Raw genomic sequence first — 21,096 nt, 5'->3', positions numbered from 1 at the left:
TACATCAATCAAGGTACACAATAAAAGATTAAGGTATTATGTCGCATTTACATTTCCTATACTAGTCAAATTTCCATGCATACTTTGATTAAGTAGTGAGAGTACATACTAAGGTCAGGAACCCTTAAGTACTTAATGCTTAAGTGATAAACCTGATAAAAAATTAGAAAAAGGGTGGTTTCCTTCATTTCCAAAGATTAAGGGTTAATGGAAATACAAGGAGGTTATCCCATCATGTAATCGGGATTTCCATCATTTTCAATTAAATGTACCGTACGGACTGCTAGGCAAGACGGACAAATTTTGACGTCATAGAGAATAACAGTGATAATCTAACAGTAACAGTCAAGAAACGTGGTATATAACTACTCTGTGTAGCAGACTCTATGACGTCACTATTGAAAAGTGTGGTGGAGTCAAATATCAGTCGGGAAAGCGTTCTGGATGGTATAACCCCGTATTTCTATTATCCTTGCAAAAATCCATGATTATAAATGATGAATATACTTTACAGCGTTACTTTGTTACCACAAAAAAATATGATATACTTTGTTGTCAGTTGTTGATGTTTATATTTTCCATATCGGTGTTGTCAATGTTGATTGGTTGTGAACAATTTCCAAAAACTTTTGAATAATAAGGCTATTCAACAAAACTATTCCACTTTCGTTTGTTGTTACAAGGACAACACATAATGAGCTTAGTAGAATTTGATCTCTTGATATCAAATATTGCCTTTCTTTCTATTAGCCTTATGGCCTTCAAAAAATGGCAATAAAGTTTTTATTTCATAAGATGTAGAGCATAAGGATAAAATTTGTGAATTTATTTCAAAACCGAATGTTAAAAGATTTCAAAACTGTTTTTAAAATGTATGTATCATGTTTATAACTCTAGTTATATTTATTTCTACTTCAAAATTGGTACTATTTAATTAAAGTATCATGGCTTCAAAAGGAATAAATCGAGAAAGATTAAAATTATCTATTTACACAGAGTGGTCCATTAAAATCTGAACACTTTAATATTTTTACTTCAACAAGATATAATTTATTAATTAACAATATATTTTCAACAAAATTAATAATATAATTAAATGTGTATCTAAGCTCTCTTAAATCATTAATGTAGCCAACCTGTGTGGGAATGATGTCTTCCAGGTAGCATCGAAAGAACTGGCACCCGCTGCAGATTTAGTATTCGGTCTTGGTGTCCCAGTGCTGAATGAAAGTGGCTTTTAGGGCCTCATTGTTTGGATGGCGGACACTAAAGGCATTCTCCTTGACATATACCCAAAAGGTGTAGTCGAGAAGATTGGCATCAGGGGTGTAAGGGCGCCAAAAGTGTCAAAAAAGAGTTCAAAAGTACTCAAAAGAGTCTTGCAACGGAGTAAATGGGGTTCTTTCATAGCTAGTGTCGAAAGTGGCCTCTCCATCCTCACAAGGCACATTCCACCCGTTTTTATGGCTCTCTGGACAGCCTGGTATGACACCCCGAGATATCTGCATGGGCCCTTGTGGACTCGATAGAATTGGCCTGAACTTTTTTCTTGAACATATCAAGTTTGGCATTTTTAAAAGAACCCTTCCTCCTCTTTCATGTTTTGGGCATGCTGATGGCGTAGACGGTAGTCCCTGATGACACCCAACTGCTTGATGTGCACAAATTGGAAATTCGCCGATGAATCTCAAGTGTCATTTTTTGGACTTTTATTTAATATAGAGAGCTGAAGTTTGTTTAGTTTTGTAACTAATTACTTAAGCTTTAATATATCGAAATTTGAATTAATTTCAATCACTCAACTTTAATTAATTAGTGAATTTTGAGCAGTGTTGTATTTCCGAGGACGTTGTGAACGTTTGGTCCGAGCTAATGCCAATTGTATTTATTGAATGTCAAATTTATGTTATTATGCCCCAGGATTATGTTTGGTTTTTTTGGCTTGAGTTTTTGAAATTTTTTAAAAAAATTTAACATTTTCTCCGCTACATAATTTGATTAATTACATTTTTTTAGAAAAGAAATCCTAATAAAAAAATTTCAAATTCCTTCATTGGGAGGGGGCTACAAATCTTCCAAAGCCTCCCCAGACGCCTCTGAATGTCGATTTTTCTAAAAATGTCAATAAAATCGGTAAAGAAATTAATTCACAGTAGCGTTTTACTTTTTTCTCTCGACTTGCGATCGTTTAGATTAACCACACATAAAATGAAGTTTTGATTATTATAAATCAGGCAATTACTCATATTGTAATGTTTCTACCACTCAATACTTTAAAAAAATATATTTATGAGTCTTCTATTTTTGTAGTCACAAAAGATACCAACCTTGAAAAATTCAATATCAAAAACTAAGGTCATATTTAACTATTATATATATATATAAACCCAAAATCAAGGAATGACCCACTGTATATTTATTATATTGTCTTATATATGATTTATATAGTCAACATATCCCCTTACAAATATAATACCATTTTTTACCTATGCCTAAATTTGAACGAATGATCTTTCTTTCATGAAATAAATCCCTTTAATAAATACTTATTTCCTACAACATTCAATTATATTCAAAACCTGATTGAATATTCGTGTGTGCTCATAGAAAACAGATAGTAACCCTGCATATTTGTTGCATAGTTATAACTGTAAGGCCTTGTTCGAATCAGAGTTGAATTGAGGATCAACATTGGCGCATCACTTCCAATGTCCTTCTTTATTTCCTTCTTCAATTTGTCACAGCTGCTTGAAGCTGATGTAATGAACTGTTATGACATGTAAGCTGTTTTTCTTCAAAACATTCTTCAAATGTTCAGGGTTTGATTTTCGGTTTCCTTTTTTTTAACAACCCCAAAATACACAATATTTTCATCACTACTGACTAGCATCACTACTGCCTATAGCTACCAAGTATAAAGTATTAGTATTGATGTAAATTATGTGTATATTATAACTACCGGGTACTTCTGAAATTGATCATTTGAAGAATGTTTTTTACCTAAGCTTTTGACATTTAACTCTTAATAAGTGAAATTCATTTTCTATTACATTTAATTGTATTCAAAACATGATTGAATATTCGTTTGTGTTCATAAAAGAAGTAAATTATCCTTGAAGATTTGTTTTGAGCTATAATTGTAAGTCCTTGTCATTCGTGTAATTGTCCTAATTTATCTCCTTCCCCCTTGTCACAACTGATTGTAGCTGATCTCCTATAAAAAATGGTTCAAATTTACAGGGAATCATTTTCTGTTTTGTTTTGTGTTTCTTTTTTACATGCCCAAAAATACACAAAATTTCATAACTAATTATCTTGAAATGTATTTGTTAGAGAAATGCCATTATTTTCGATCTTTAAGTCTTTAGGAAATGCAAATTTTGATATAATGTTTTTTGTCTGTTATTCAAGAATATCATTATTATATATCTATACGCTTACAAGAGGTGAGTAGATAAAGGATTCGCACAAGTACAGTGCGAAAAAAAGATGTTTCTAATCTTGGGATGTTTTTGGAGTTTAGTAGTTCTCAATTTTTAAACCATCGGTGGTGGTTTTCATCCTATTTTGGGACCTAGTGGTAGGCAAAAGTACTCCCAACATTTGAGGTATAAGTGAGGGGTTGTGAGAGACTCTTAGTTGTTTATTAAGTATCGGCAGTAGGTTTCATCCTGTCTTGGGAATCGGCAGTAGGCGAAAACACCCCCATCATTCAGGGTATAATTGGGGGATTATGAGGGGCTCTTAGTTGTTTCTTAGGTATCGGCGGTGGGTTTCATCCTGATATGGCACATAGTAGTACTCTAAAACACCCCCAGCATTCGGGGTACACAATGAAGATTCATAAAGTCTATAGACTTATAAATTTATACGAAATTGTTTTTATACAAAAATGTTAATACGATTTACAAAGTTACCTATTACCAAATGATATGTTTGTTTGAAGCGGTTGTTGAGCAATGAAACTTTCAAGTTCGAATCAGAGAGTAATTATGAGTTCTATAAATCATCAAAATTTGAATGCTAAGATATAAACATTTTTCAATACAATATAAATATTTATCCTCCTGATTGTTTCGCCATAGGCATGAAAAATAACATAAAACAAATATTTTGAGTAATTCATAATCTAATGACCTCAATCCATGATAAAAATTGGCAAAACATTGAGTTATAGTAGTTTATTTATACGATGAATTTAGGAATCGATTAGATTGAACAAGTATGTATATGATGTTATAATAAATGTCCGAGAATGATTTCCAGATAACTCCATAAATCCGGTGAAATAGAGTCATGCATATCCAAAATAAAAAGGTTAATTATAAAAAAATTTCATATATGTGTTTCAACATCACAAAAATCAAATAGAATCAAATCTTCTCAAGTAATATCAACAGCATATTTGTAATGGAAAATTTCAAAATACTGACCTATGCATTTCCTTCTTGATGATAAAAATTACTTGGTAAGCTCATATGAATTTTGTACAATTATAAATCATAATTTTTGTCGTAGTTGTAATTTTATATCAACATCACGTGGTATTTTAAGGAACTATTCCATTTTTTTATATTTATCTAATTCTCATGAAGTAATAATTATTAGTTCTGATGAGTTATTTAATCACAGATTCGGTTTCGAATACAGATAATATGCATATTTATCTATGATGTGTACCTGCAGATTTGAAACCGGGATCTCTAAATATTATAAATTCAACCTCAAGAAACTATTCGAATCATAATATAGAAATTAAATTTAAATTCTCAGTCCTTGTAATAATTAATAAATATAAACAATGTTATTAAAAATACACATATCCAATAATAATTTATTCTTAATTTGTAATAATATTTAGTGATCTTGGCTCTGCATCCAAACATTTGAATAGTATGACTCTAAATTCATTTGACTAATTGTGCAATGAATTAATCACATTAGTATTGAAAGATCAATGGAAGAATAATATTTCATATAATTAGATATTTGAATGAACCATATTACAGAATAATCTTGTACAAACACAAACTGAAGTGGATACTTTATTTAAACTGATGGGCACATCCATCGGTTTAAATAATTTATTCAATAATTTAGTAAAATAATATTTCATCCTGAATACAGATTTGAAATACACATTTACTTGCTACAAAATATAGATACAATTATAATATTAAATAAAATAATTTTTGGATTTAGACACATGAAAGGAATTCAAGATACACATTGACAGTGTATTTACTCCTGTATTTGCTCCAAGATGACAATGTCTCTTGCGTTTTCTATTTTCTTTCACATTGACAGAGGTACTTTTAACTATGAAATTAGACTTTTTCTAAACTATTAATTCAATCAATTTAAAAATCATCGTATAATTTTACTACGCACATAACACTTGAAAACAAGTTCCATTGTATATATCAGTCTTCCTCCACCCTTATTCATGGTGAAGAGAAAAATTCGGAAATTTTAACCCATTGGTATACAAAACATTAGAAGAAATTAATTCCTCGGTTTTTGTAATCATCTTTTTTGGTTCCACACTATAGTCTTTCTACCTTTCAAATAAGCTATGACGTTATGAATTGTATCAACCATCTTAACTTTATTTGACCTCGCCATATGTACAAGGTTTGAGACTGGTAATAAATAATCATTGTTTCTTAAATTGTACATTTATTATTAGACAATTAAATAATATAATCACAATTAATACATCATACATAAATGTTTAATTGAAAACTCTTCTTTTACTTTCAAGAGGTGACAAGTGTTGACGTCAAGTGAAGTCTAATACATCACTAATACTTACGTTATTAAGGTAAATTAATAATTACGTTAGAATGGTTGCTAAAAGATTGAATATTTGGTTGAATGGTTGCTATTTAATGTAATAGGGGGTAAAATGATGGGGGGTGGATGGCTCGGGGATGGTGTGAAATTTTAGAGGTAAAATGAGATAATTGGTCGGGGGGGTGTTAAAGGAAGGGGGTAGTTGGTTGGGTAAGTATCATAGAATCTATTGTAATAAGGGGGTGAAATGGGGGTAGATGGCCTGGGGATGAAATTGATTGGGGGTAGTTGGTAGCGGGGTAAGAGCCCTACAACCAACCTTGTTAGAGACTGTTGTTGGGTTCCTACCCATTCACTCCTCCCAGGCCATCTACCCCCAGCATTTCACCCCCTATTGCAATAAATTGCCAAACATTCAATCTTTTAATAACCATACAAACCTAATTATTATTATTAATTTCACCAAGGAGTCCTTGATTTAACTTAATGACGTAAATATTATTGATACGTATTATTATTAATTTATATATCTCATCAAATACGAGATAATAATTGTATGCATCCAAATCAGTATTTTGAATCTTTCCAAACTGTTGATATTACTGGAGAAGATTTTGGTTGATTCTATTTGATTTTTTGTGATGTTATACACATATTGTATTAAAAATTAGATATAATTAACCTATTTTTTTTGGATATGCATGACTCTATTTCACCGTGTTTAAGGAGTTATCCGAAAATCCTTCTCATACATTTATTATAACATCATGTGTTCAATATAATCAATCCCTCAATTCATGCTATAAATAACCTACTAAAACTCAATGTTTTACCAAAAAATTTACATGGAATTAAGGAAATTAGATTGGGCATTTTTATAAATATTTATTGTATCTTACAAAGCACGCCTATCTTAAAAAATCAGGCTAAGTATTTATTTTAATTCAAATTTTTATTTATTTTAGTATTAAAATTTTGAACTTGTTTATAGAACTCGTAATTACTTTCCAATTCAAACTTCGAGTTAGCCGGGGGTTAAAGGCCTGGAGGTAGGTGGTCTGTTTCCGTTAAAGACATGTGATAAAAAAAACTTATTTATTTATGTTTCAATTGATGTTTTGCGACCCCACTCTTTAGGAAGAATTTAAGATATTAGATACGTCAGCATAATCACAATCTTGTACAAAAATAAAATAAAAGGAGAAAATGCAATTTTATTCTTTTACTTCATTTACTGACGAGTATTTCATTGATATTCATATGAGTCAATTATTAGGTTTGTATTCAAATTTGTGGGATGAGAATAGATGCCTTAGAATCTTAGCTAACGTTTAAAACCTATATTTGTAATAATATATGGGCCCTTTCAAATATAATCTACAAATTTATCATTTTTTCATCATTCTGACGATCAATTTGGGCTCATTTGCATAGCTTCCAAAGAGCGAATATGAATCATTTGAAGATAGAAATTGACTATAATTTGTCAAATACAATCAACACTTCATTTTGAGAAAAATAATTTCAGCTTACTTTTGTGTTGAAAGGCAACATATATATGTACATTATTAAGTAGTAGAGAGACGGATTGCTAATAAATAAATTGATTGGATTTAATTTACAAATACATTTTAAGTATTTTCAAAGGTATCATATTCTCATTGTCTAGCTATGCGCTTTATATTATATTTTAAAAATGGAAAATAAGATGTAAACTCAATAAGTACATAGACGTATCACAATACTATTAATTGATGGAATTAAGGCCAATATATGTAGTATTGTAATATGAAAACAATCTTGAATAAAATCGAGATAAAGACCTAAATCCTTTTTTTTTTTTTTTATATATATATACACACATTATTTCATATACCAATTTGAGTCAATTGTGGGCTTTATATTCAAATTTGTGGAATGAATTAAAATACACAACAATTTCAGCTATACTTTTAAATCTTAATATCATTTATTAAACTTATATTTGCCCCTCTGTGTCCCATTTCAAATGAAGAATATCAATTTCTCATTTTTATATTGTGATCATCAATTTTGGCTACTTAAAGTCCAACTTACGGCATATCCAAAGGGTAAATAAGAATAATTTGTTGGTAGAATTTGACAAATATTCGTCGAAGAATACAAATATAATCCACTCTCCATTTTGAGACAAATTAATCTAGCTCGTTTTTGATGTTGATGGGTCTTTATTTTATTTAATGGTTATTTTATAATTATTTATATAGTAATAATAAACAGATTACACTCAATATGAACTCTGGAATTAGAAAATTTACAACATTTGCAGTCACAAATCCATTACTTTATGGTCAAAATGGTTCATCACTCAGGCATGTTTGAATCCGATATCATAATACATCCAAGTACTTCCTACTCGTTCTTTGTGTAGATTTGATTTAGTAAGAATATTTATCATACGTAATACTGTATTGGCTGTGTATATAAGTGAATGCTGGTTTTCTTGTATCCGTCATTTGAAGAACCTAAAGAGCAAACTTGAATAAATATGCTTACAATACAAATGCAAATATTTTGTTTTGAATTCCTAAAATACTTCTCTTGACTTCTTGCCTATGGATTGTTTTCGTGTGAATGGTCAACATTTAGTACTTAGTATGTACTAAATGTTGACTGTTAACAAAAAAAAACAATCCTGAACACATATAAATCAAGATTGTTAGAAGAAACACACCATTAATTTTGTGTACATCATATATAAAGCGTTTTCAAGTGAAGTCAGCATTGTTGATGTCGGCCATTTTGGTAGAGGCATCCAATGAAACATTAGAGTTATCAACTACCAACTTTTAAAAAAAGAAACCCCATTTTTCACTAATATTAAATAGTGTTGGATCGGTCTAAATACAGTCAAGTCATAATAAAAATTTTCAGGTCCTTATCGGTATTTTATGGTAACAACAATAACTGAAATGGCGTAGTTACCAATTACGTTATTTCAACTGTTCAACATAATTTCTTTCAAAGAGACTAGATACTTTAAGTTTATTGTTAAATGTGTGTGGCTAGAAAGTTTGATCATTAAGTATAATAAGTTCTAGCTATAATTCATTATTTTCTTCGTTTTATATTATTCAATCTTAGCCAGGAGTGAAGAAAAGCAAAACATAGCTAGGACAGAAGGACCGATGATCGGTCCTTAGGACAGTTGAATGGTAAAACAGATCAGACTTATTAGAAAATATGCCCTAAGATTGATCCAACACTAATATTAAGGAAAATACTGAACTAATGTATCTCAAAATGGGAACAAAAAATTGAAGGACTTAACTTACAACAAATAAGTATCCCTCTAATATTTAGTTTTATTATATATCGGACACTAAAATGTATATGTTATTACATCGTTTTACAATCTTATTTCAATATTGTAGATAAAAATTAACTATTACACTGGAAGTAATAAGATATTTTACAATTGGATCGTCCTTAATAGACCGACAACAAAAATAATCATACAAATAGGTATTTATCTGTACATATTACTTTGATTATATTCAAATATCAACTGTTAATCATTACAATCAAGAAGTATTCAAAGCAGTCTTTTTAAGTCTTTTATTAGTGTTAAGACCATTTGATGGAGTTTAATAAAGATTTATTGGAAATTTGTACATTTTATGTATTAAAACATCAATTTAGAGCCCCTAAAATGGCGTCTTCTTTATTTATGATGCAATTTATGACGTTAATGAAAATGCGATATCAAACATAATTCAAAAACTTGAAGGCTTTGTATTCAACTTTTTGGAGGAGTTGAGATACTCAAAAAAAATATTAATGGTTCAAACTTTCTTTAGACTTATAAGAAGGTTCATTTGGCATTAAATTGGATCCTTTTAACCATAAAATCTTTATTGATTTCTAATTTTATCATTGGGACGATGGATTTTTACTACTTAATATAATAATTTATTGATAGAAATTTACAAAAATACAAGCGTAATCTTGATTCCTTTTTGAGAAAAATTGTTCTAGCTTGTTTTTGTGTTGACGGGCCACGTATGTTGAACAAAATAAAGAATTCTTAATTCCTTTGATAGTAAAGACACATAAAATCTATGTAAATCTAATGAAATGAGTAATTTAGGACCATTACATTTATAAAAAGCAAGGACTTTAGAAAAACAGAAAATAAAATAATATGTAAAATATAATATATACTTGTATGATTTGTCTGGAGATTTCCGCAAATGAAGAATAAATGGAATCGAAATGGGATGATGTATATATTACAAAAGGATTTGCAATATCTTTTCACATCCAGAAACACAGACGAATGAATGTCAACTGTTCTTCTATATTTAAAAAGACTTACATACCATACTCCTCCACACAATTACACTTATTTACGTTTTGGGCGAGCAAAAACCTATGAATGAGGTATAAGGATGCCTATTTTAAAATGTAATCTCAGAGCGTGTGTTTTACGCATGTACATTTGCAATACTATTCCATGAAGACTTTGTCCATTTTAATTAAGAAGATATCTATACTCAAAATAAGTATATATAAAGTTAAGTCCTTAGGATATAGATATCATTCAGAGTTCAAATTGATAGCTCTTCACATCTCATACAAGGAGAAAGACACACCATGATTTCAAAGGTAAATATCAATTTCCACCCATACAGCATTGTCAACGAACAAGATACTCTCGTAGATAAATAGAGTACAATACAAAATCAGATTCTACTCCCCAAAATAAAACCAAAAAAAAAAAATACAATTCAGTCTTGTAACCAATAAAATAAAGATATATATTTTATTTTTTCCAGATTGTCCTTTGCCTCCTGTTTGTTCAGGTTGCATATTCAGAAGAAAGATTACATGATCTTCCAATCTTATATCAAGTCAATCAGCCTGCATCTACTGTTACCGTATTTCGAGGAGCAGATGTTGCAAAAGCACGTGCAGCTGGACTAATTTCTTCCCCTTCTAGAGCAAGTTCTTCAGCTGAATCAGCTGCTGGTGGACAAGCCGGATTAAGCTTCTCTGCTGGTGGTGACGCTTCTGGTAGTCAAGCTGCTGCTGCTGGATCAAGGTACTCTGCAGGATCCTTCCAATCTGCTCAATCTGGACAACGTGGTGCTGCCGCTGGTGGTGCAACTGATTTTGGTACACAAGATGCATCATCTAGTTCCTTCCAAGCTACAAGAACCTCCCAAGCTGGACAACGTGGTGCTGCCGCTGGTGGTGCTGGTAGACAAGATGCTTCAGCTGAATCTAGTTACTCTACAGGTTCCTTCCAATCTGCTCAATCAGGACAGAATGGTGCTGCTGGTGCTGAAAGACAAGGTGCCTCTGCTGAATCCAGATACTCCGTAGGATCATCCCAATCTGGACAACGTGATGCTGCTGGTGCTGGTAGACAAACCGGCTCTTCAGGATCAAGCTTCTCCTCTAATTCATTCCAATCATCTAGAACTACTCAAGCTGGACAACAAGGAGCTACTGTTGGTGGTGCTCAAAGACAAGGTACCTCTGCTGGATCAGGCTACTCTGCAGGATCTTTCCAATCTTCTCAATCTGGACAAGGTGGAGCTGCTGCTGGTGGTGTCAATGGTTTTGGTAGTCAAGCTACCTCAACCAGTTCCTTCCAAGCTTCAAGAACTTCTCAATTAGGACAACGTGGTGATGACTCTGCTAGTGCTGGTAGTCAAGCTGCTGCTGCTGGATCAAGCTACTCTGCAGGATCCTTCCAATCTGCTCAATCTGGACAACGTGGTGCTGCCGCTGGTGGTGCAACTGATTCTGGTAGACAAACAGCTTCATCTTCTTCCTTCCAAGCTACAAGAACCTCCCAAGCTGGACAACGTGGTGCTGTTGCTGGTGGTGCTGCTGGTAGCCAAACTGCTGCTGCTGGATCAAGGTACTCTGCAGGAGCCTTCCAATCTGCTCAATCTGGACAACGTGCTGCTGCAGCTGGTGGTGCTGCTGATTCTGGTAGACAAACAGCTTCATCTTCTTCCTTCCAATCTACAAGAACCTCCCAAGCTGGACAACGTGGGGCTGCCGCTGGTGGTGCTGCTGGTAGTCAAGCTGCTGCTGCTGGATCAAGCTACTCTGCAGGATCCTTCCAATCTGCTCAATCTGGACAACGTGGTGCTGCCGCTGCTGGTGCTGCTGGTTCTGGTAGACAAGCTGCTTCATCTTCATCCTTCCAAGCTACAAGAACCTCCCAAGCTGGACAACGTGGTGCTGCCGCTGGTGCTGGTAGTCAAGCTGCTGCTGCTGGATCAAGCTACTCTGCAGGCTCTTTCCAATCTTCCCAATCTGGTCAACGTGGTGCTGCAGCTGGTGGGTCTACTGGTTCCGGTAGACAAACAGCTTCATCTTCTTCCTTCCAATCTACAAGAACCTCCCAAGCTGGACAACGTGGTGCTGCCGCTGGTGGTGCTGCTGGTAGTCAAGCTGCTGCTGCTGGATCAAGCTATTCTGCAGGATCCTTCCAATCTGCTCAATCTGGACAACGTGCTGCTGCAGCTGGTGGTGCTGCTGGTTCTGGTAGACAAGCTGCTTCATCTTCATCCTTCCAAGCTACAAGAACCTCCCAAGCTGGACAACGTGGTGCTGCCGCTGGTGCTGGTAGTCAAGCTGCTGCTGCTGGATCAAGCTACTCTGCAGGATCTTTCCAATCTTCCCAATCTGGTCAACGTGGTGCTGCAGCTGGTGGTTCTACTGGTTCCGGTAGACAAACAGCTTCATCTTCTTCCTTCCAATCTACAAGAACCTCCCAAGCTGGACAACGTGGTGCTGCCGCTGGTGGTGCTGCTGGTAGTCAAGCTGCTGCTGCTGGATCAAGGTACTCTGCAGGATCCTTCCAATCTGCTCAATCTGGACAACGTGCTGCTGCAGCTGGTGGTTCTACTGGTTCTGGTAGACAAACAGCTTCATCTTCTTCCTTCCAATCTACAAGAACCTCCCAAGCTGGACAACGTGGTGCTGTTGCTGGTGGTGCTGCTGGTAGCCAAGCTGCTGCTGCTGGATCAAGGTACTCTGCAGGATCTTTCCAATCTTCCCAATCTGGTCAACGTGGTGCTGCAGCTGGTGGTTCTACTGGTTCTGGTAGACAAACAGCTTCATCTTCTTCCTTCCAATCTACAAGAACCTCCCAAGCTGGACAACGTGGGCTGCCGCTGGTGGTGCTGCTGGTAGTCAAGCTGCTGCTGCTGGATCAAGCTACTCTGCAGGATCCTTCCAATCTGCTCAATCTGGACAACGTGGTGCTGCCGCTGCTGGTGCAACTGGTTTTGGTAGACAAGCTGCTTCATCTGCTTCCTTCCAAGCTACAAGAACCTCCCAAGCTGGACAACGTGGTGCTGCTGCTGGTGCTGGTAGTCAAGCTGCTGCTGCTGGATCAAGCTACTCTGCAGGATCTTTCCAATCTTCCCAATCTGGTCAACGTGGTGCTGCAGCTGGTGGTTCTACTGGTTCTGGTAGACAAACAGCTTCATCTTCTTCCTTCCAAGCTACAAGAACCTCCGAAGCTGGACAACGTGGTGCTGCCGCTGGTGGTGCTGCTGGTAGTCAAGCTGCTGCTGCTGGATCAAGCTACTCTGCAGGATCCTTCCAATCTGCTCAATCTGGACAACGTGCTGCTGCAGCTGGTGGTACTGCTGGTTCTGGTAGACAAACAGCTTCATCTTCTTCCTTCCAAGCTACAAGAACCTCCCAAGCTGGACAACGTGGTGCTGCCGCTGGTGGTGCTGCTGGTAGTCAAGCTGCTGCTGCTGGATCAAGCTACTCTGCAGGATCTTTCCAATCTGCTCAATCTGGACAACGTGGTGTTGCCGCTGCTGGTGCAACTGGTTTTGGTAGACAAGCTGCTTCATCTTCATCCTTCCAAGCTACAAGAACCTCCCAAGCTGGACAACGTGGTGCTGCCGCTGGTGCTGGTAGTCAAGCTGCTGCTGCTGGATCAAGCTATTCTTCCGGATCCTTCCAATCTGGACAACGTGGTGCTGCCGCTGGTGGTGCAACTGGTTTTGGTACACAAGATGCATCATCTAGTGCCTTCCAAGCTACAAGAACCTCCCAAGCTGGACAACGTGGTGCTGCCGCTGGTGGTGCTGGTAGTCAAGCTGCTGGATCAAGCTACTCTGCAGGATCCTTCCAATCTGCTCAATCCGGACAACGTGGTGCTGCCGCTGCTGGTGCAACTGGTTTTGGTAGACAAGCTGCTTCATCTGCTTCCTTCCAAGCTACAAGAGCTTCCCAAGCTAAACAAGGTGGTGCTGCCGTTGGTGGTGGTGCTGGTAGTCAAGCTGCTGCTGCTGGATCAAGCTACTCTGCAGGATCTTTCCAAACTACTCAATCTGGTCAACGTGGTGGTGCTGCTGGTGGTGCTGCTGGTTCTGATAGACAAACTGCTTCATCTGCTTATTTTGGATCTCAAATAAGTCAATCTGGATCTTCCATTTCCCCTGTTGAAATTTTCCCAGATGTAAGTACTCAAATAATTGTTAAATTTACAGATGGATTTTCATTTTTTTATTTCTATGTATATAGATTCCTGCCCAGTATGCCTATGAATATCATGTTCAATCCGAAGATAACGACTTTGGACACAAGGAATCACGTGATGGCTTTTACACCAACGGAGAATATTTTGTTCTCTTGCCTGATGGTAGAGTAAAGATTGTCAAATACGAAGTTGATGGTGATAAGGGATTCGTACCCGTCGTTGAATTCGAAGGAGAAGCCATTGTCCCTCTCCCCTCTAATATTCAACCCGTTCAAGTACCCTCTCTTGCTACCTATGTAGCTTAAACGCTTATTTATTCATAATGAAATATCATTACAATATGTTCTTTTTCTGAAGAACCTCAAATCTCCAACCCCAAGAACACAATACGCTTCAAACATTATTTATTATTATACGCTTCTAATTTATTCATCGTCTAGGTATATTATTTATTTTTGTGATAATATGCAAATAAAACGTTTCTATTTTCTGATGCAATTCAAATCTCGTATCCTGTTATTTTATTTCATCTATCTCCATATTAAGAATGAACAAACACTCATCAATAAAAAAGTCATTTCGGGTAACTTTGAGTATATTTATCAATTCCATTAGTTAGCGAGTCCTGTAAGATTCTGAGTATTACTTTTTTTTAATACCCATGAATCAAGGGTTTGAGCATTTTTTTTTATTCAAGATGTAAATTTTTTGATAAACTATTACATAACACTCCAATCAATAGTAACTCAATTAATAATTCAATAAATAATTAAATGAATTGCATTATTCAAAATATAAAAAACAATTTAGTTTAAAATTACACCTCTCAGAAATTGATCTGAATAATTAAAGTAGCAATAAAAATATTAATGAAGTTTAGAGAAAAAGCATCATCCTATTTCATAAATAACCTGTTTGATGAAATTACTTATAAAAAATTTAAACATAATTGCTTAAAGTTCTTTTTAGAGCTATGTAATCAAATATAAGATGGATTTTATTTTCATAAAAACGGGATAATTGCAAAAATTGTCAAGTATACATTCAAAAGCAGAATTTTATTTTTTACATTTTTTTGACAAATGTATTTTTTATATACTCAAAACTATCTATATGGAAATTTTGGTGTTTGGAAAATGTCAATTAAATGAAAAATTAACCATTTCAGATCAAGTTAAAATCTACTCAAAATTTTCACTTCACTTTAAGAGAGGAAATCAAAGTCATTTCTGCAAGTTTTTGGAAGAAAAATTATATATTTAAGTTGTAACTTGCGATAAAAGTCGTTTGTCATAACACTTTAGTCACAAACATTAAAACTTTGAATAAAATAAACTAAATTTCTCTACGATAGATATATATATATGAAATAGCCATGGCGTATCAAGTGAGATGAGGGAATCAACATTCGACATTGACAACAAAATACAAAGGGTATTTTTGTGTTAGCAAGGTATATATCGAGCGTTTTCACTGACGTTATAAGCTGCATCATAATTGAAGGTGACGCCGTCTTGGGGCTCAAAGTTGATATTTTACAACATAGCATGGTCAAATTTATAATGAATCTTCATTAAATACCATGAAGTGGCATTATGACAATAAAAAAACCTAACACCCGCATTGAATACTACTTTATGTCTACGATAGACAGTGATATTTAAATATAATCGAAGTAATGAAGTTCCCTATGGAATAAAGTAGGATAGTTCGAGAAAAATAATCTAACATATTTTTAATACATTTTAGGGTCATATATTGTATTCATACTTGTACCATCAACGTGAATACATAATTATTAATTGAAAATCAATTCTAATTGACATGATGTGTGAATCATATAAGCAATAATTTCCCTTTTCTTTCAAACAAACAAAAAAACCAGACATGATTTTCTCCAAGAAAAAAGTGATTCCAAAGGGAAGAAAACATTCAAATAAACTTATTAAGAAACTTCAATACATGTATATTTGAGTAAAAACACATTAAAGGAGATAAAACAAATTATATAATATTTTGTTTATATATATTTTGAAATAAAAGGAGACTATTGAGAAAGACTTCCGGAAACAAAATCAATGGCCTCATTCAGAGGTATGGTCTGGATTTGTGAAATACCATTATTATCTTGAACTCGAATGCACCGATCAGCATGCTCTACTAATTCCTTTCTAAAAGTGGTAAAAATCACCTGCCTCGTTGAATCACTATTATGGACATGTCTATTCAACCACATAGATAAGTTACGACGTATATCTGGATCAAGTGCCGCATCCACTTCATCCATTATGTAGAGGCCAGCAGGGTTACAATTCTGAAATGAGGGATTTTTTACGTACAGTGTACATAAGCCTGAGCGTCTGCAGGATTATATATATCTCTCTCTATATTTATATAAGTACTTGTTTTTTTGCTTGGTTAATGTCCAGTATGATATTTAAAATTATTTCAAAAATTCACAACTACTCCCAATTTTTTTTTCAAAAACCCATGGTTATTCTCAAAAAATTAAACTTTTCGTAGAATTTTTTTCCAAAATCCACAGCTACTCTCATAAAAATAAACTTTTTGGGGAAAAAAAACTAAATGAATTTTATTGCTTTGCTGAATAATTTCATGAATGCCATTTTTTATAAGAAAATAAATCTTAGAAATAAAACATTTTCCCCCTTATTTTCAAGTAAATTTTAATCATCCTGACAAAAAAATCTAGTAATAAACAATAATTCCTTAATTTGGGAGCCCATCCCCTGCAGACGCCCCTGATAAGAATAGAAGATTAAATGAGTTACCTGCATGGAGAAAATAAATGAAAGAGCAACAACTGTTTTTTGTCCAACACTCAAATGATCAATATTTGAACCAGATAACTCACCACCATCTATAAAGGAAACCAAAACGTCCAAATCCTGTATAGTACCTTCTGGATTTCTACCGGTCCTTATCTTTCCTTCAGAGCTGTTCCCAGCTAGGAATCGAAAAACATCTCCAAAGTATTTTTCAACCTCTTCCACCGTATGGTCAATGATTTCTCGTCTAGAACTATCTAAAATTTCAATTAAATCAATTTGTCGACAAGTTCCAAAGGAGATTGCTGAAAATTTATCTTTCATTCCATTGGCTTTATTCGTACATTCCTGTACTTCATAAGCAGTGCAAAAGCTTGTACTGGAGCCTAATTTATTTTGTTCTTTCTTAAGGGCCCTCATTCTTTGAAGACAATGACTCATATTTAAGTTCTTGTAATAAGTTAAGTATTTGTTAGAATTTCCTTCAAAGTACTGAGTTTGATCTTGTAGCTTACTGATCTCACTTTCATAATGTCTCTTCTTAAAAAACAAGGTATCTACGATGTCATTTTCCTCGTTCAGAGTAGATAGAATATCAGACTTGGTTTTAATGATTTCCTTCATATCATTGATTTGGATATCAAGCTCAGCTATTTGCTTACGAACCTTGGATCTATCTCCTTTTATTCGCGTAAGATATTCTCTTAGACTTTCAAGGCCTTTACTCTTCTTCTGAATCAACTCTTTAACTCGAGTTTCATTCTGTAACTTGTTAATTAATTCCTCTTCAGCCTTTGTACAAAAATTGACTTTGCACTCTAAATCCTTTTTTTCCTGAATAATATTTCTCAATTCACCATGAGATTCAACATACTTTGTTCGTTTAAGCTTGAGGTTTTTAATGAAGCTGGGACTCTTCATCTTGTTGAACAAAACTGACGTCCGATCAAGATATAGCTTTTTTTGTTCAGAATATTTCTGTAGATCTATTTTAGTTCTAATGAGTGCTTCTGATGTTTTTTCCAGATCTTCTTTTGAATATTGGATTTCTATATCTATCACTTTCAAATCTGACATGATTTGATCATGTTTCATATCACGAGAGCTGTTTGATAGTTTTGAACTTTCGATATCCTTACAAAAAACATTCATTTTTGACTGAAGCCCATGAGAGTTACTCTCTAACTCCCAAATTTCGTCTTCAGTTTTATACATAGCTTCACTCTTTTCCGTTACTTTGAGATACAAAGTAGTATTATCTTGACCAAGTCTTCTAAATCCTCCTGATATGACTCCATTGCCGTAAAAAGTATCGCCCTCAAGTGTAACGACGCTTATCCTACGATGAAAATGTATATGTGCTGAGTTAATATCTCTAACCAAAAGCCATTTCCCGAACACATATTTCATTGCAGATTCAACTTCTTTAGGCGAAAATCTCATCTCTGACATTAGCGGACGGGCAGACGTCGGATCGTATTCGTTATCTTTAATTTTGACAGAACTTTTTAAGTTATCAAGAGAAATAAAATATACTTCCCCTATAAATATGAGATTGTAATTTGAAGGTTATTGTTTTAAAAAATCAGTCGAAATATTTATGTATAAATACCTTGATAATTACGCTCCTTGAAGAGTTTAAGTAATTTATCGGCAATGCTTAGGTGAGAGACAACATGGTAAAATAGTCTTGTTCCTGCAACTGCACTCACGGACTGAACAATATTTTCTTGATGATCAAGACAGTCTATTAACAGACCATAAAATCCATCAAGTAAACTACTTTTACTCTCGAGTAGCTCTTCATAGATCTTTTTCATTGATGATATACCCATAATTAAGGATCGCATGCTATATCGACTCTTTATGCTCTCTTCACATAACCAAAAATCATCTTTTAGATCAATTAAAAACATTCTTCGATTGGTCAATTGTCGCATAAGATCAGTATGCTCTCTAGATACTTCCTCATATTCGTATAGTAAGTTGGAAATTGGACTTTCGATAGCTGTCAAATCTTGAAGAAAAATTGTTCTTTTGTTTTCTAAATCCTCTAAGTTTGCTTTGGTTTTTTCCACTTCTTTCTCATGAATGAGTATCCATTCTTTTTTCTCATGAATACTTTTGCTTAGTTTATCAATCTCTTTTTGGCTCCATTCTTCTTTATTTTGAGTTTTGGATATCATAATATTCAAACCCTCATCTTGTAATCCTTGATGAACTTCAAAGTCCGTCATATCCTCATTAACTCTATCTTCTTGTTTGTCTAAGCGCATTTTAATGTCATTCAAATGCTCCTCCAGGTTATTTTTTGTTTCCTTAATCTCATTTAATTTATCATTGTTTCTTTGAGAATCCCCTACGGGATATTCCTCTTCTAAATCCGACAACTCGCATTTTAACCTTTCATAATGAGACAATTCATTATTAAAATCCTGATTCAGAGCAATAATATCCTCTCGAAGTAAGTTTTGCTTCCTGCAAAAGCCTTGCAAGTTTTCTTCATGAACCTTGAGTTCTTCTGAACAATTTGCGTACCTATTTTCATTGATTTGCTCACTTATCTCATCTGCAATAACATTTACTTTATTCTTGTAATGTTCAAGGTTCCTGGCATTCATTATATAGCTCAAGGCATCGATCCGTTTGACTAAATCCTTATGTCTATTGAGAGCCTGGATCTCCTTCTCACAGTCAAGTAAACACTTGTCAAATTCGCACAATTCTTCCTCAACGAGCTCCGATGATTTAATTATATGGTTCATTCGCTTGTTTATGAGTCCCCAAATATAATCAAAATGATCAATCCCACAGTATGTCTAAAAAATGAAATAATATTTATCTCGAAAAGATGTTTGAATTGGAAATGGGGTACGTGAACATATAAACAATCTTGAAAATAAAATAAAGAGATAGAGAAAATTTCCATGTATTATTTTACTTTATAGATATTTTATGAAAGCACTATATTAGGAACTTATTATTCAAATATCTGCCCGATGAGATCGGATACCCAAGACTTTTGGCTATAGTAGTTGAAAATCTTTATTTCCCTTAAAGAAACTTTTATTGGCCCAGATCTGCTCCCTTTCAACTAAAATATGCCAACTACTTTAACGAGTGCAATTTACAGCACACATCAATGATAAGAATAATCATTCTGGCTTGCTTTTGTGTTACGAGGTCGGCAGAAGGTTTTACCTTAATGGCTTGAAACCTTTCTCCAGAAGACATAAGAGCAAATTTACAGACTTCTCCTTGTCGAATGAAGACGTGATTTAAAGCATTTTCGATGAGATTCCGATAGTCTTCTCTGGAATAAAGAATTGAATTAACGAAGAAGGAGTCACTTTTGAGACCGATGACTCTTTTGATATGGACCTGTAAATAGTAAAGTTATAATAATTAAGAATCTAGAATTATGAGAAGTACAAATCCTTTTAGTGTTAGTTATCAAAGTACGTAAGTTACCTTCTCCAATGGAAATGGAAAGCCTTGAGACGAGTTATTGAGAGTCATAAGAACGTAGCCACTGATGTGTGTCTTATTAGCCTGAGCAGCACTTTGATGAAAAATGGACTGGCGTACTTTAGAACTCATGGTACGGGGCTGGAAAAGTAGATCAATGGCCCAGAGAATGTTGGACTTCCCAGATCCGTTGCTTCCAACAATGGCGTTTAAGCCTTCGCTAAAGGTCAATATAGTTGGGGATTCGCTGTAGGACTTGAATCCACTGATTTCCAACGATTCTATCCACGTCATCTTCCACGTCTTCTTCTCTGAATTATGAAACAAATATGAATATAATTGTATCATTCATACAATTAATAAAGGATGAATCATCAAGGCGATTAACATGATAAATACGCGCTCATTAAATCCATGGCGCCAAATTTCAAAATCTTTTTGGTATCGTTTATTTAATTATGTAGAAATATCATCGGAGGCGTAAGAAACATGAGATCCAAGGCCATCAATAGTCTTTTCTAGTGATGGGACTTACAA

The 21,096-nt window shown here is 34.4% G+C and overlaps 2 protein-coding genes and 1 long non-coding RNA gene across 3 annotated transcripts; 1 reads left to right on the top strand and 2 right to left on the bottom strand.

Annotated features, from left to right (window-relative positions):
- Positions 1-7,983: 7,983 nt before the first annotated feature.
- On the bottom strand, positions 7,984-10,277 carry LOC121123993 (uncharacterized). The gene is made up of 2 exons (XR_011781693.1): positions 10,000-10,277; positions 7,984-8,300 (listed from the first exon to the last, which is right to left on the bottom strand). It is a non-coding gene; the product is annotated as an uncharacterized lncRNA (long non-coding RNA).
- A 65-nt stretch (positions 10,278-10,342) lies between these two features.
- Positions 10,343-14,806, top strand: LOC121124872 (uncharacterized). Its single transcript, XM_071890901.1, has 4 exons — positions 10,343-10,443; positions 10,614-13,813; positions 14,192-14,281; positions 14,347-14,806. The coding sequence occupies exons 1-3, from the start codon at positions 10,432-10,434 to the stop codon at positions 14,235-14,237; spliced, it is 3,258 nt and encodes a 1,085-aa protein (XP_071747002.1). The 5' UTR covers positions 10,343-10,431; the 3' UTR covers positions 14,238-14,281; positions 14,347-14,806.
- A 1,422-nt stretch (positions 14,807-16,228) lies between these two features.
- Positions 16,229-20,924, bottom strand: LOC121124584 (structural maintenance of chromosomes protein 3). The gene is made up of 5 exons (XM_040719741.2): positions 20,563-20,924; positions 20,293-20,472; positions 18,704-19,910; positions 17,095-18,632; positions 16,229-16,616 (listed from the first exon to the last, which is right to left on the bottom strand). Exons 1-5 carry the CDS (start codon positions 20,905-20,907, stop codon positions 16,350-16,352), a joined length of 3,537 nt encoding a protein of 1,178 aa, XP_040575675.2. The 5' UTR covers positions 20,908-20,924; the 3' UTR covers positions 16,229-16,349.
- Between the last annotated feature and the right edge of the window lie 172 nt (positions 20,925-21,096).

The sequence above is a fragment of the Lepeophtheirus salmonis genome, chromosome 9 (genome assembly GCF_016086655.4).
Source record: "Lepeophtheirus salmonis chromosome 9, UVic_Lsal_1.4, whole genome shotgun sequence".
NCBI lineage: Eukaryota > Metazoa > Arthropoda > Copepoda > Siphonostomatoida > Caligidae > Lepeophtheirus > Lepeophtheirus salmonis.
This window is presented reverse-complemented; position numbering and strand designations above follow the sequence as displayed.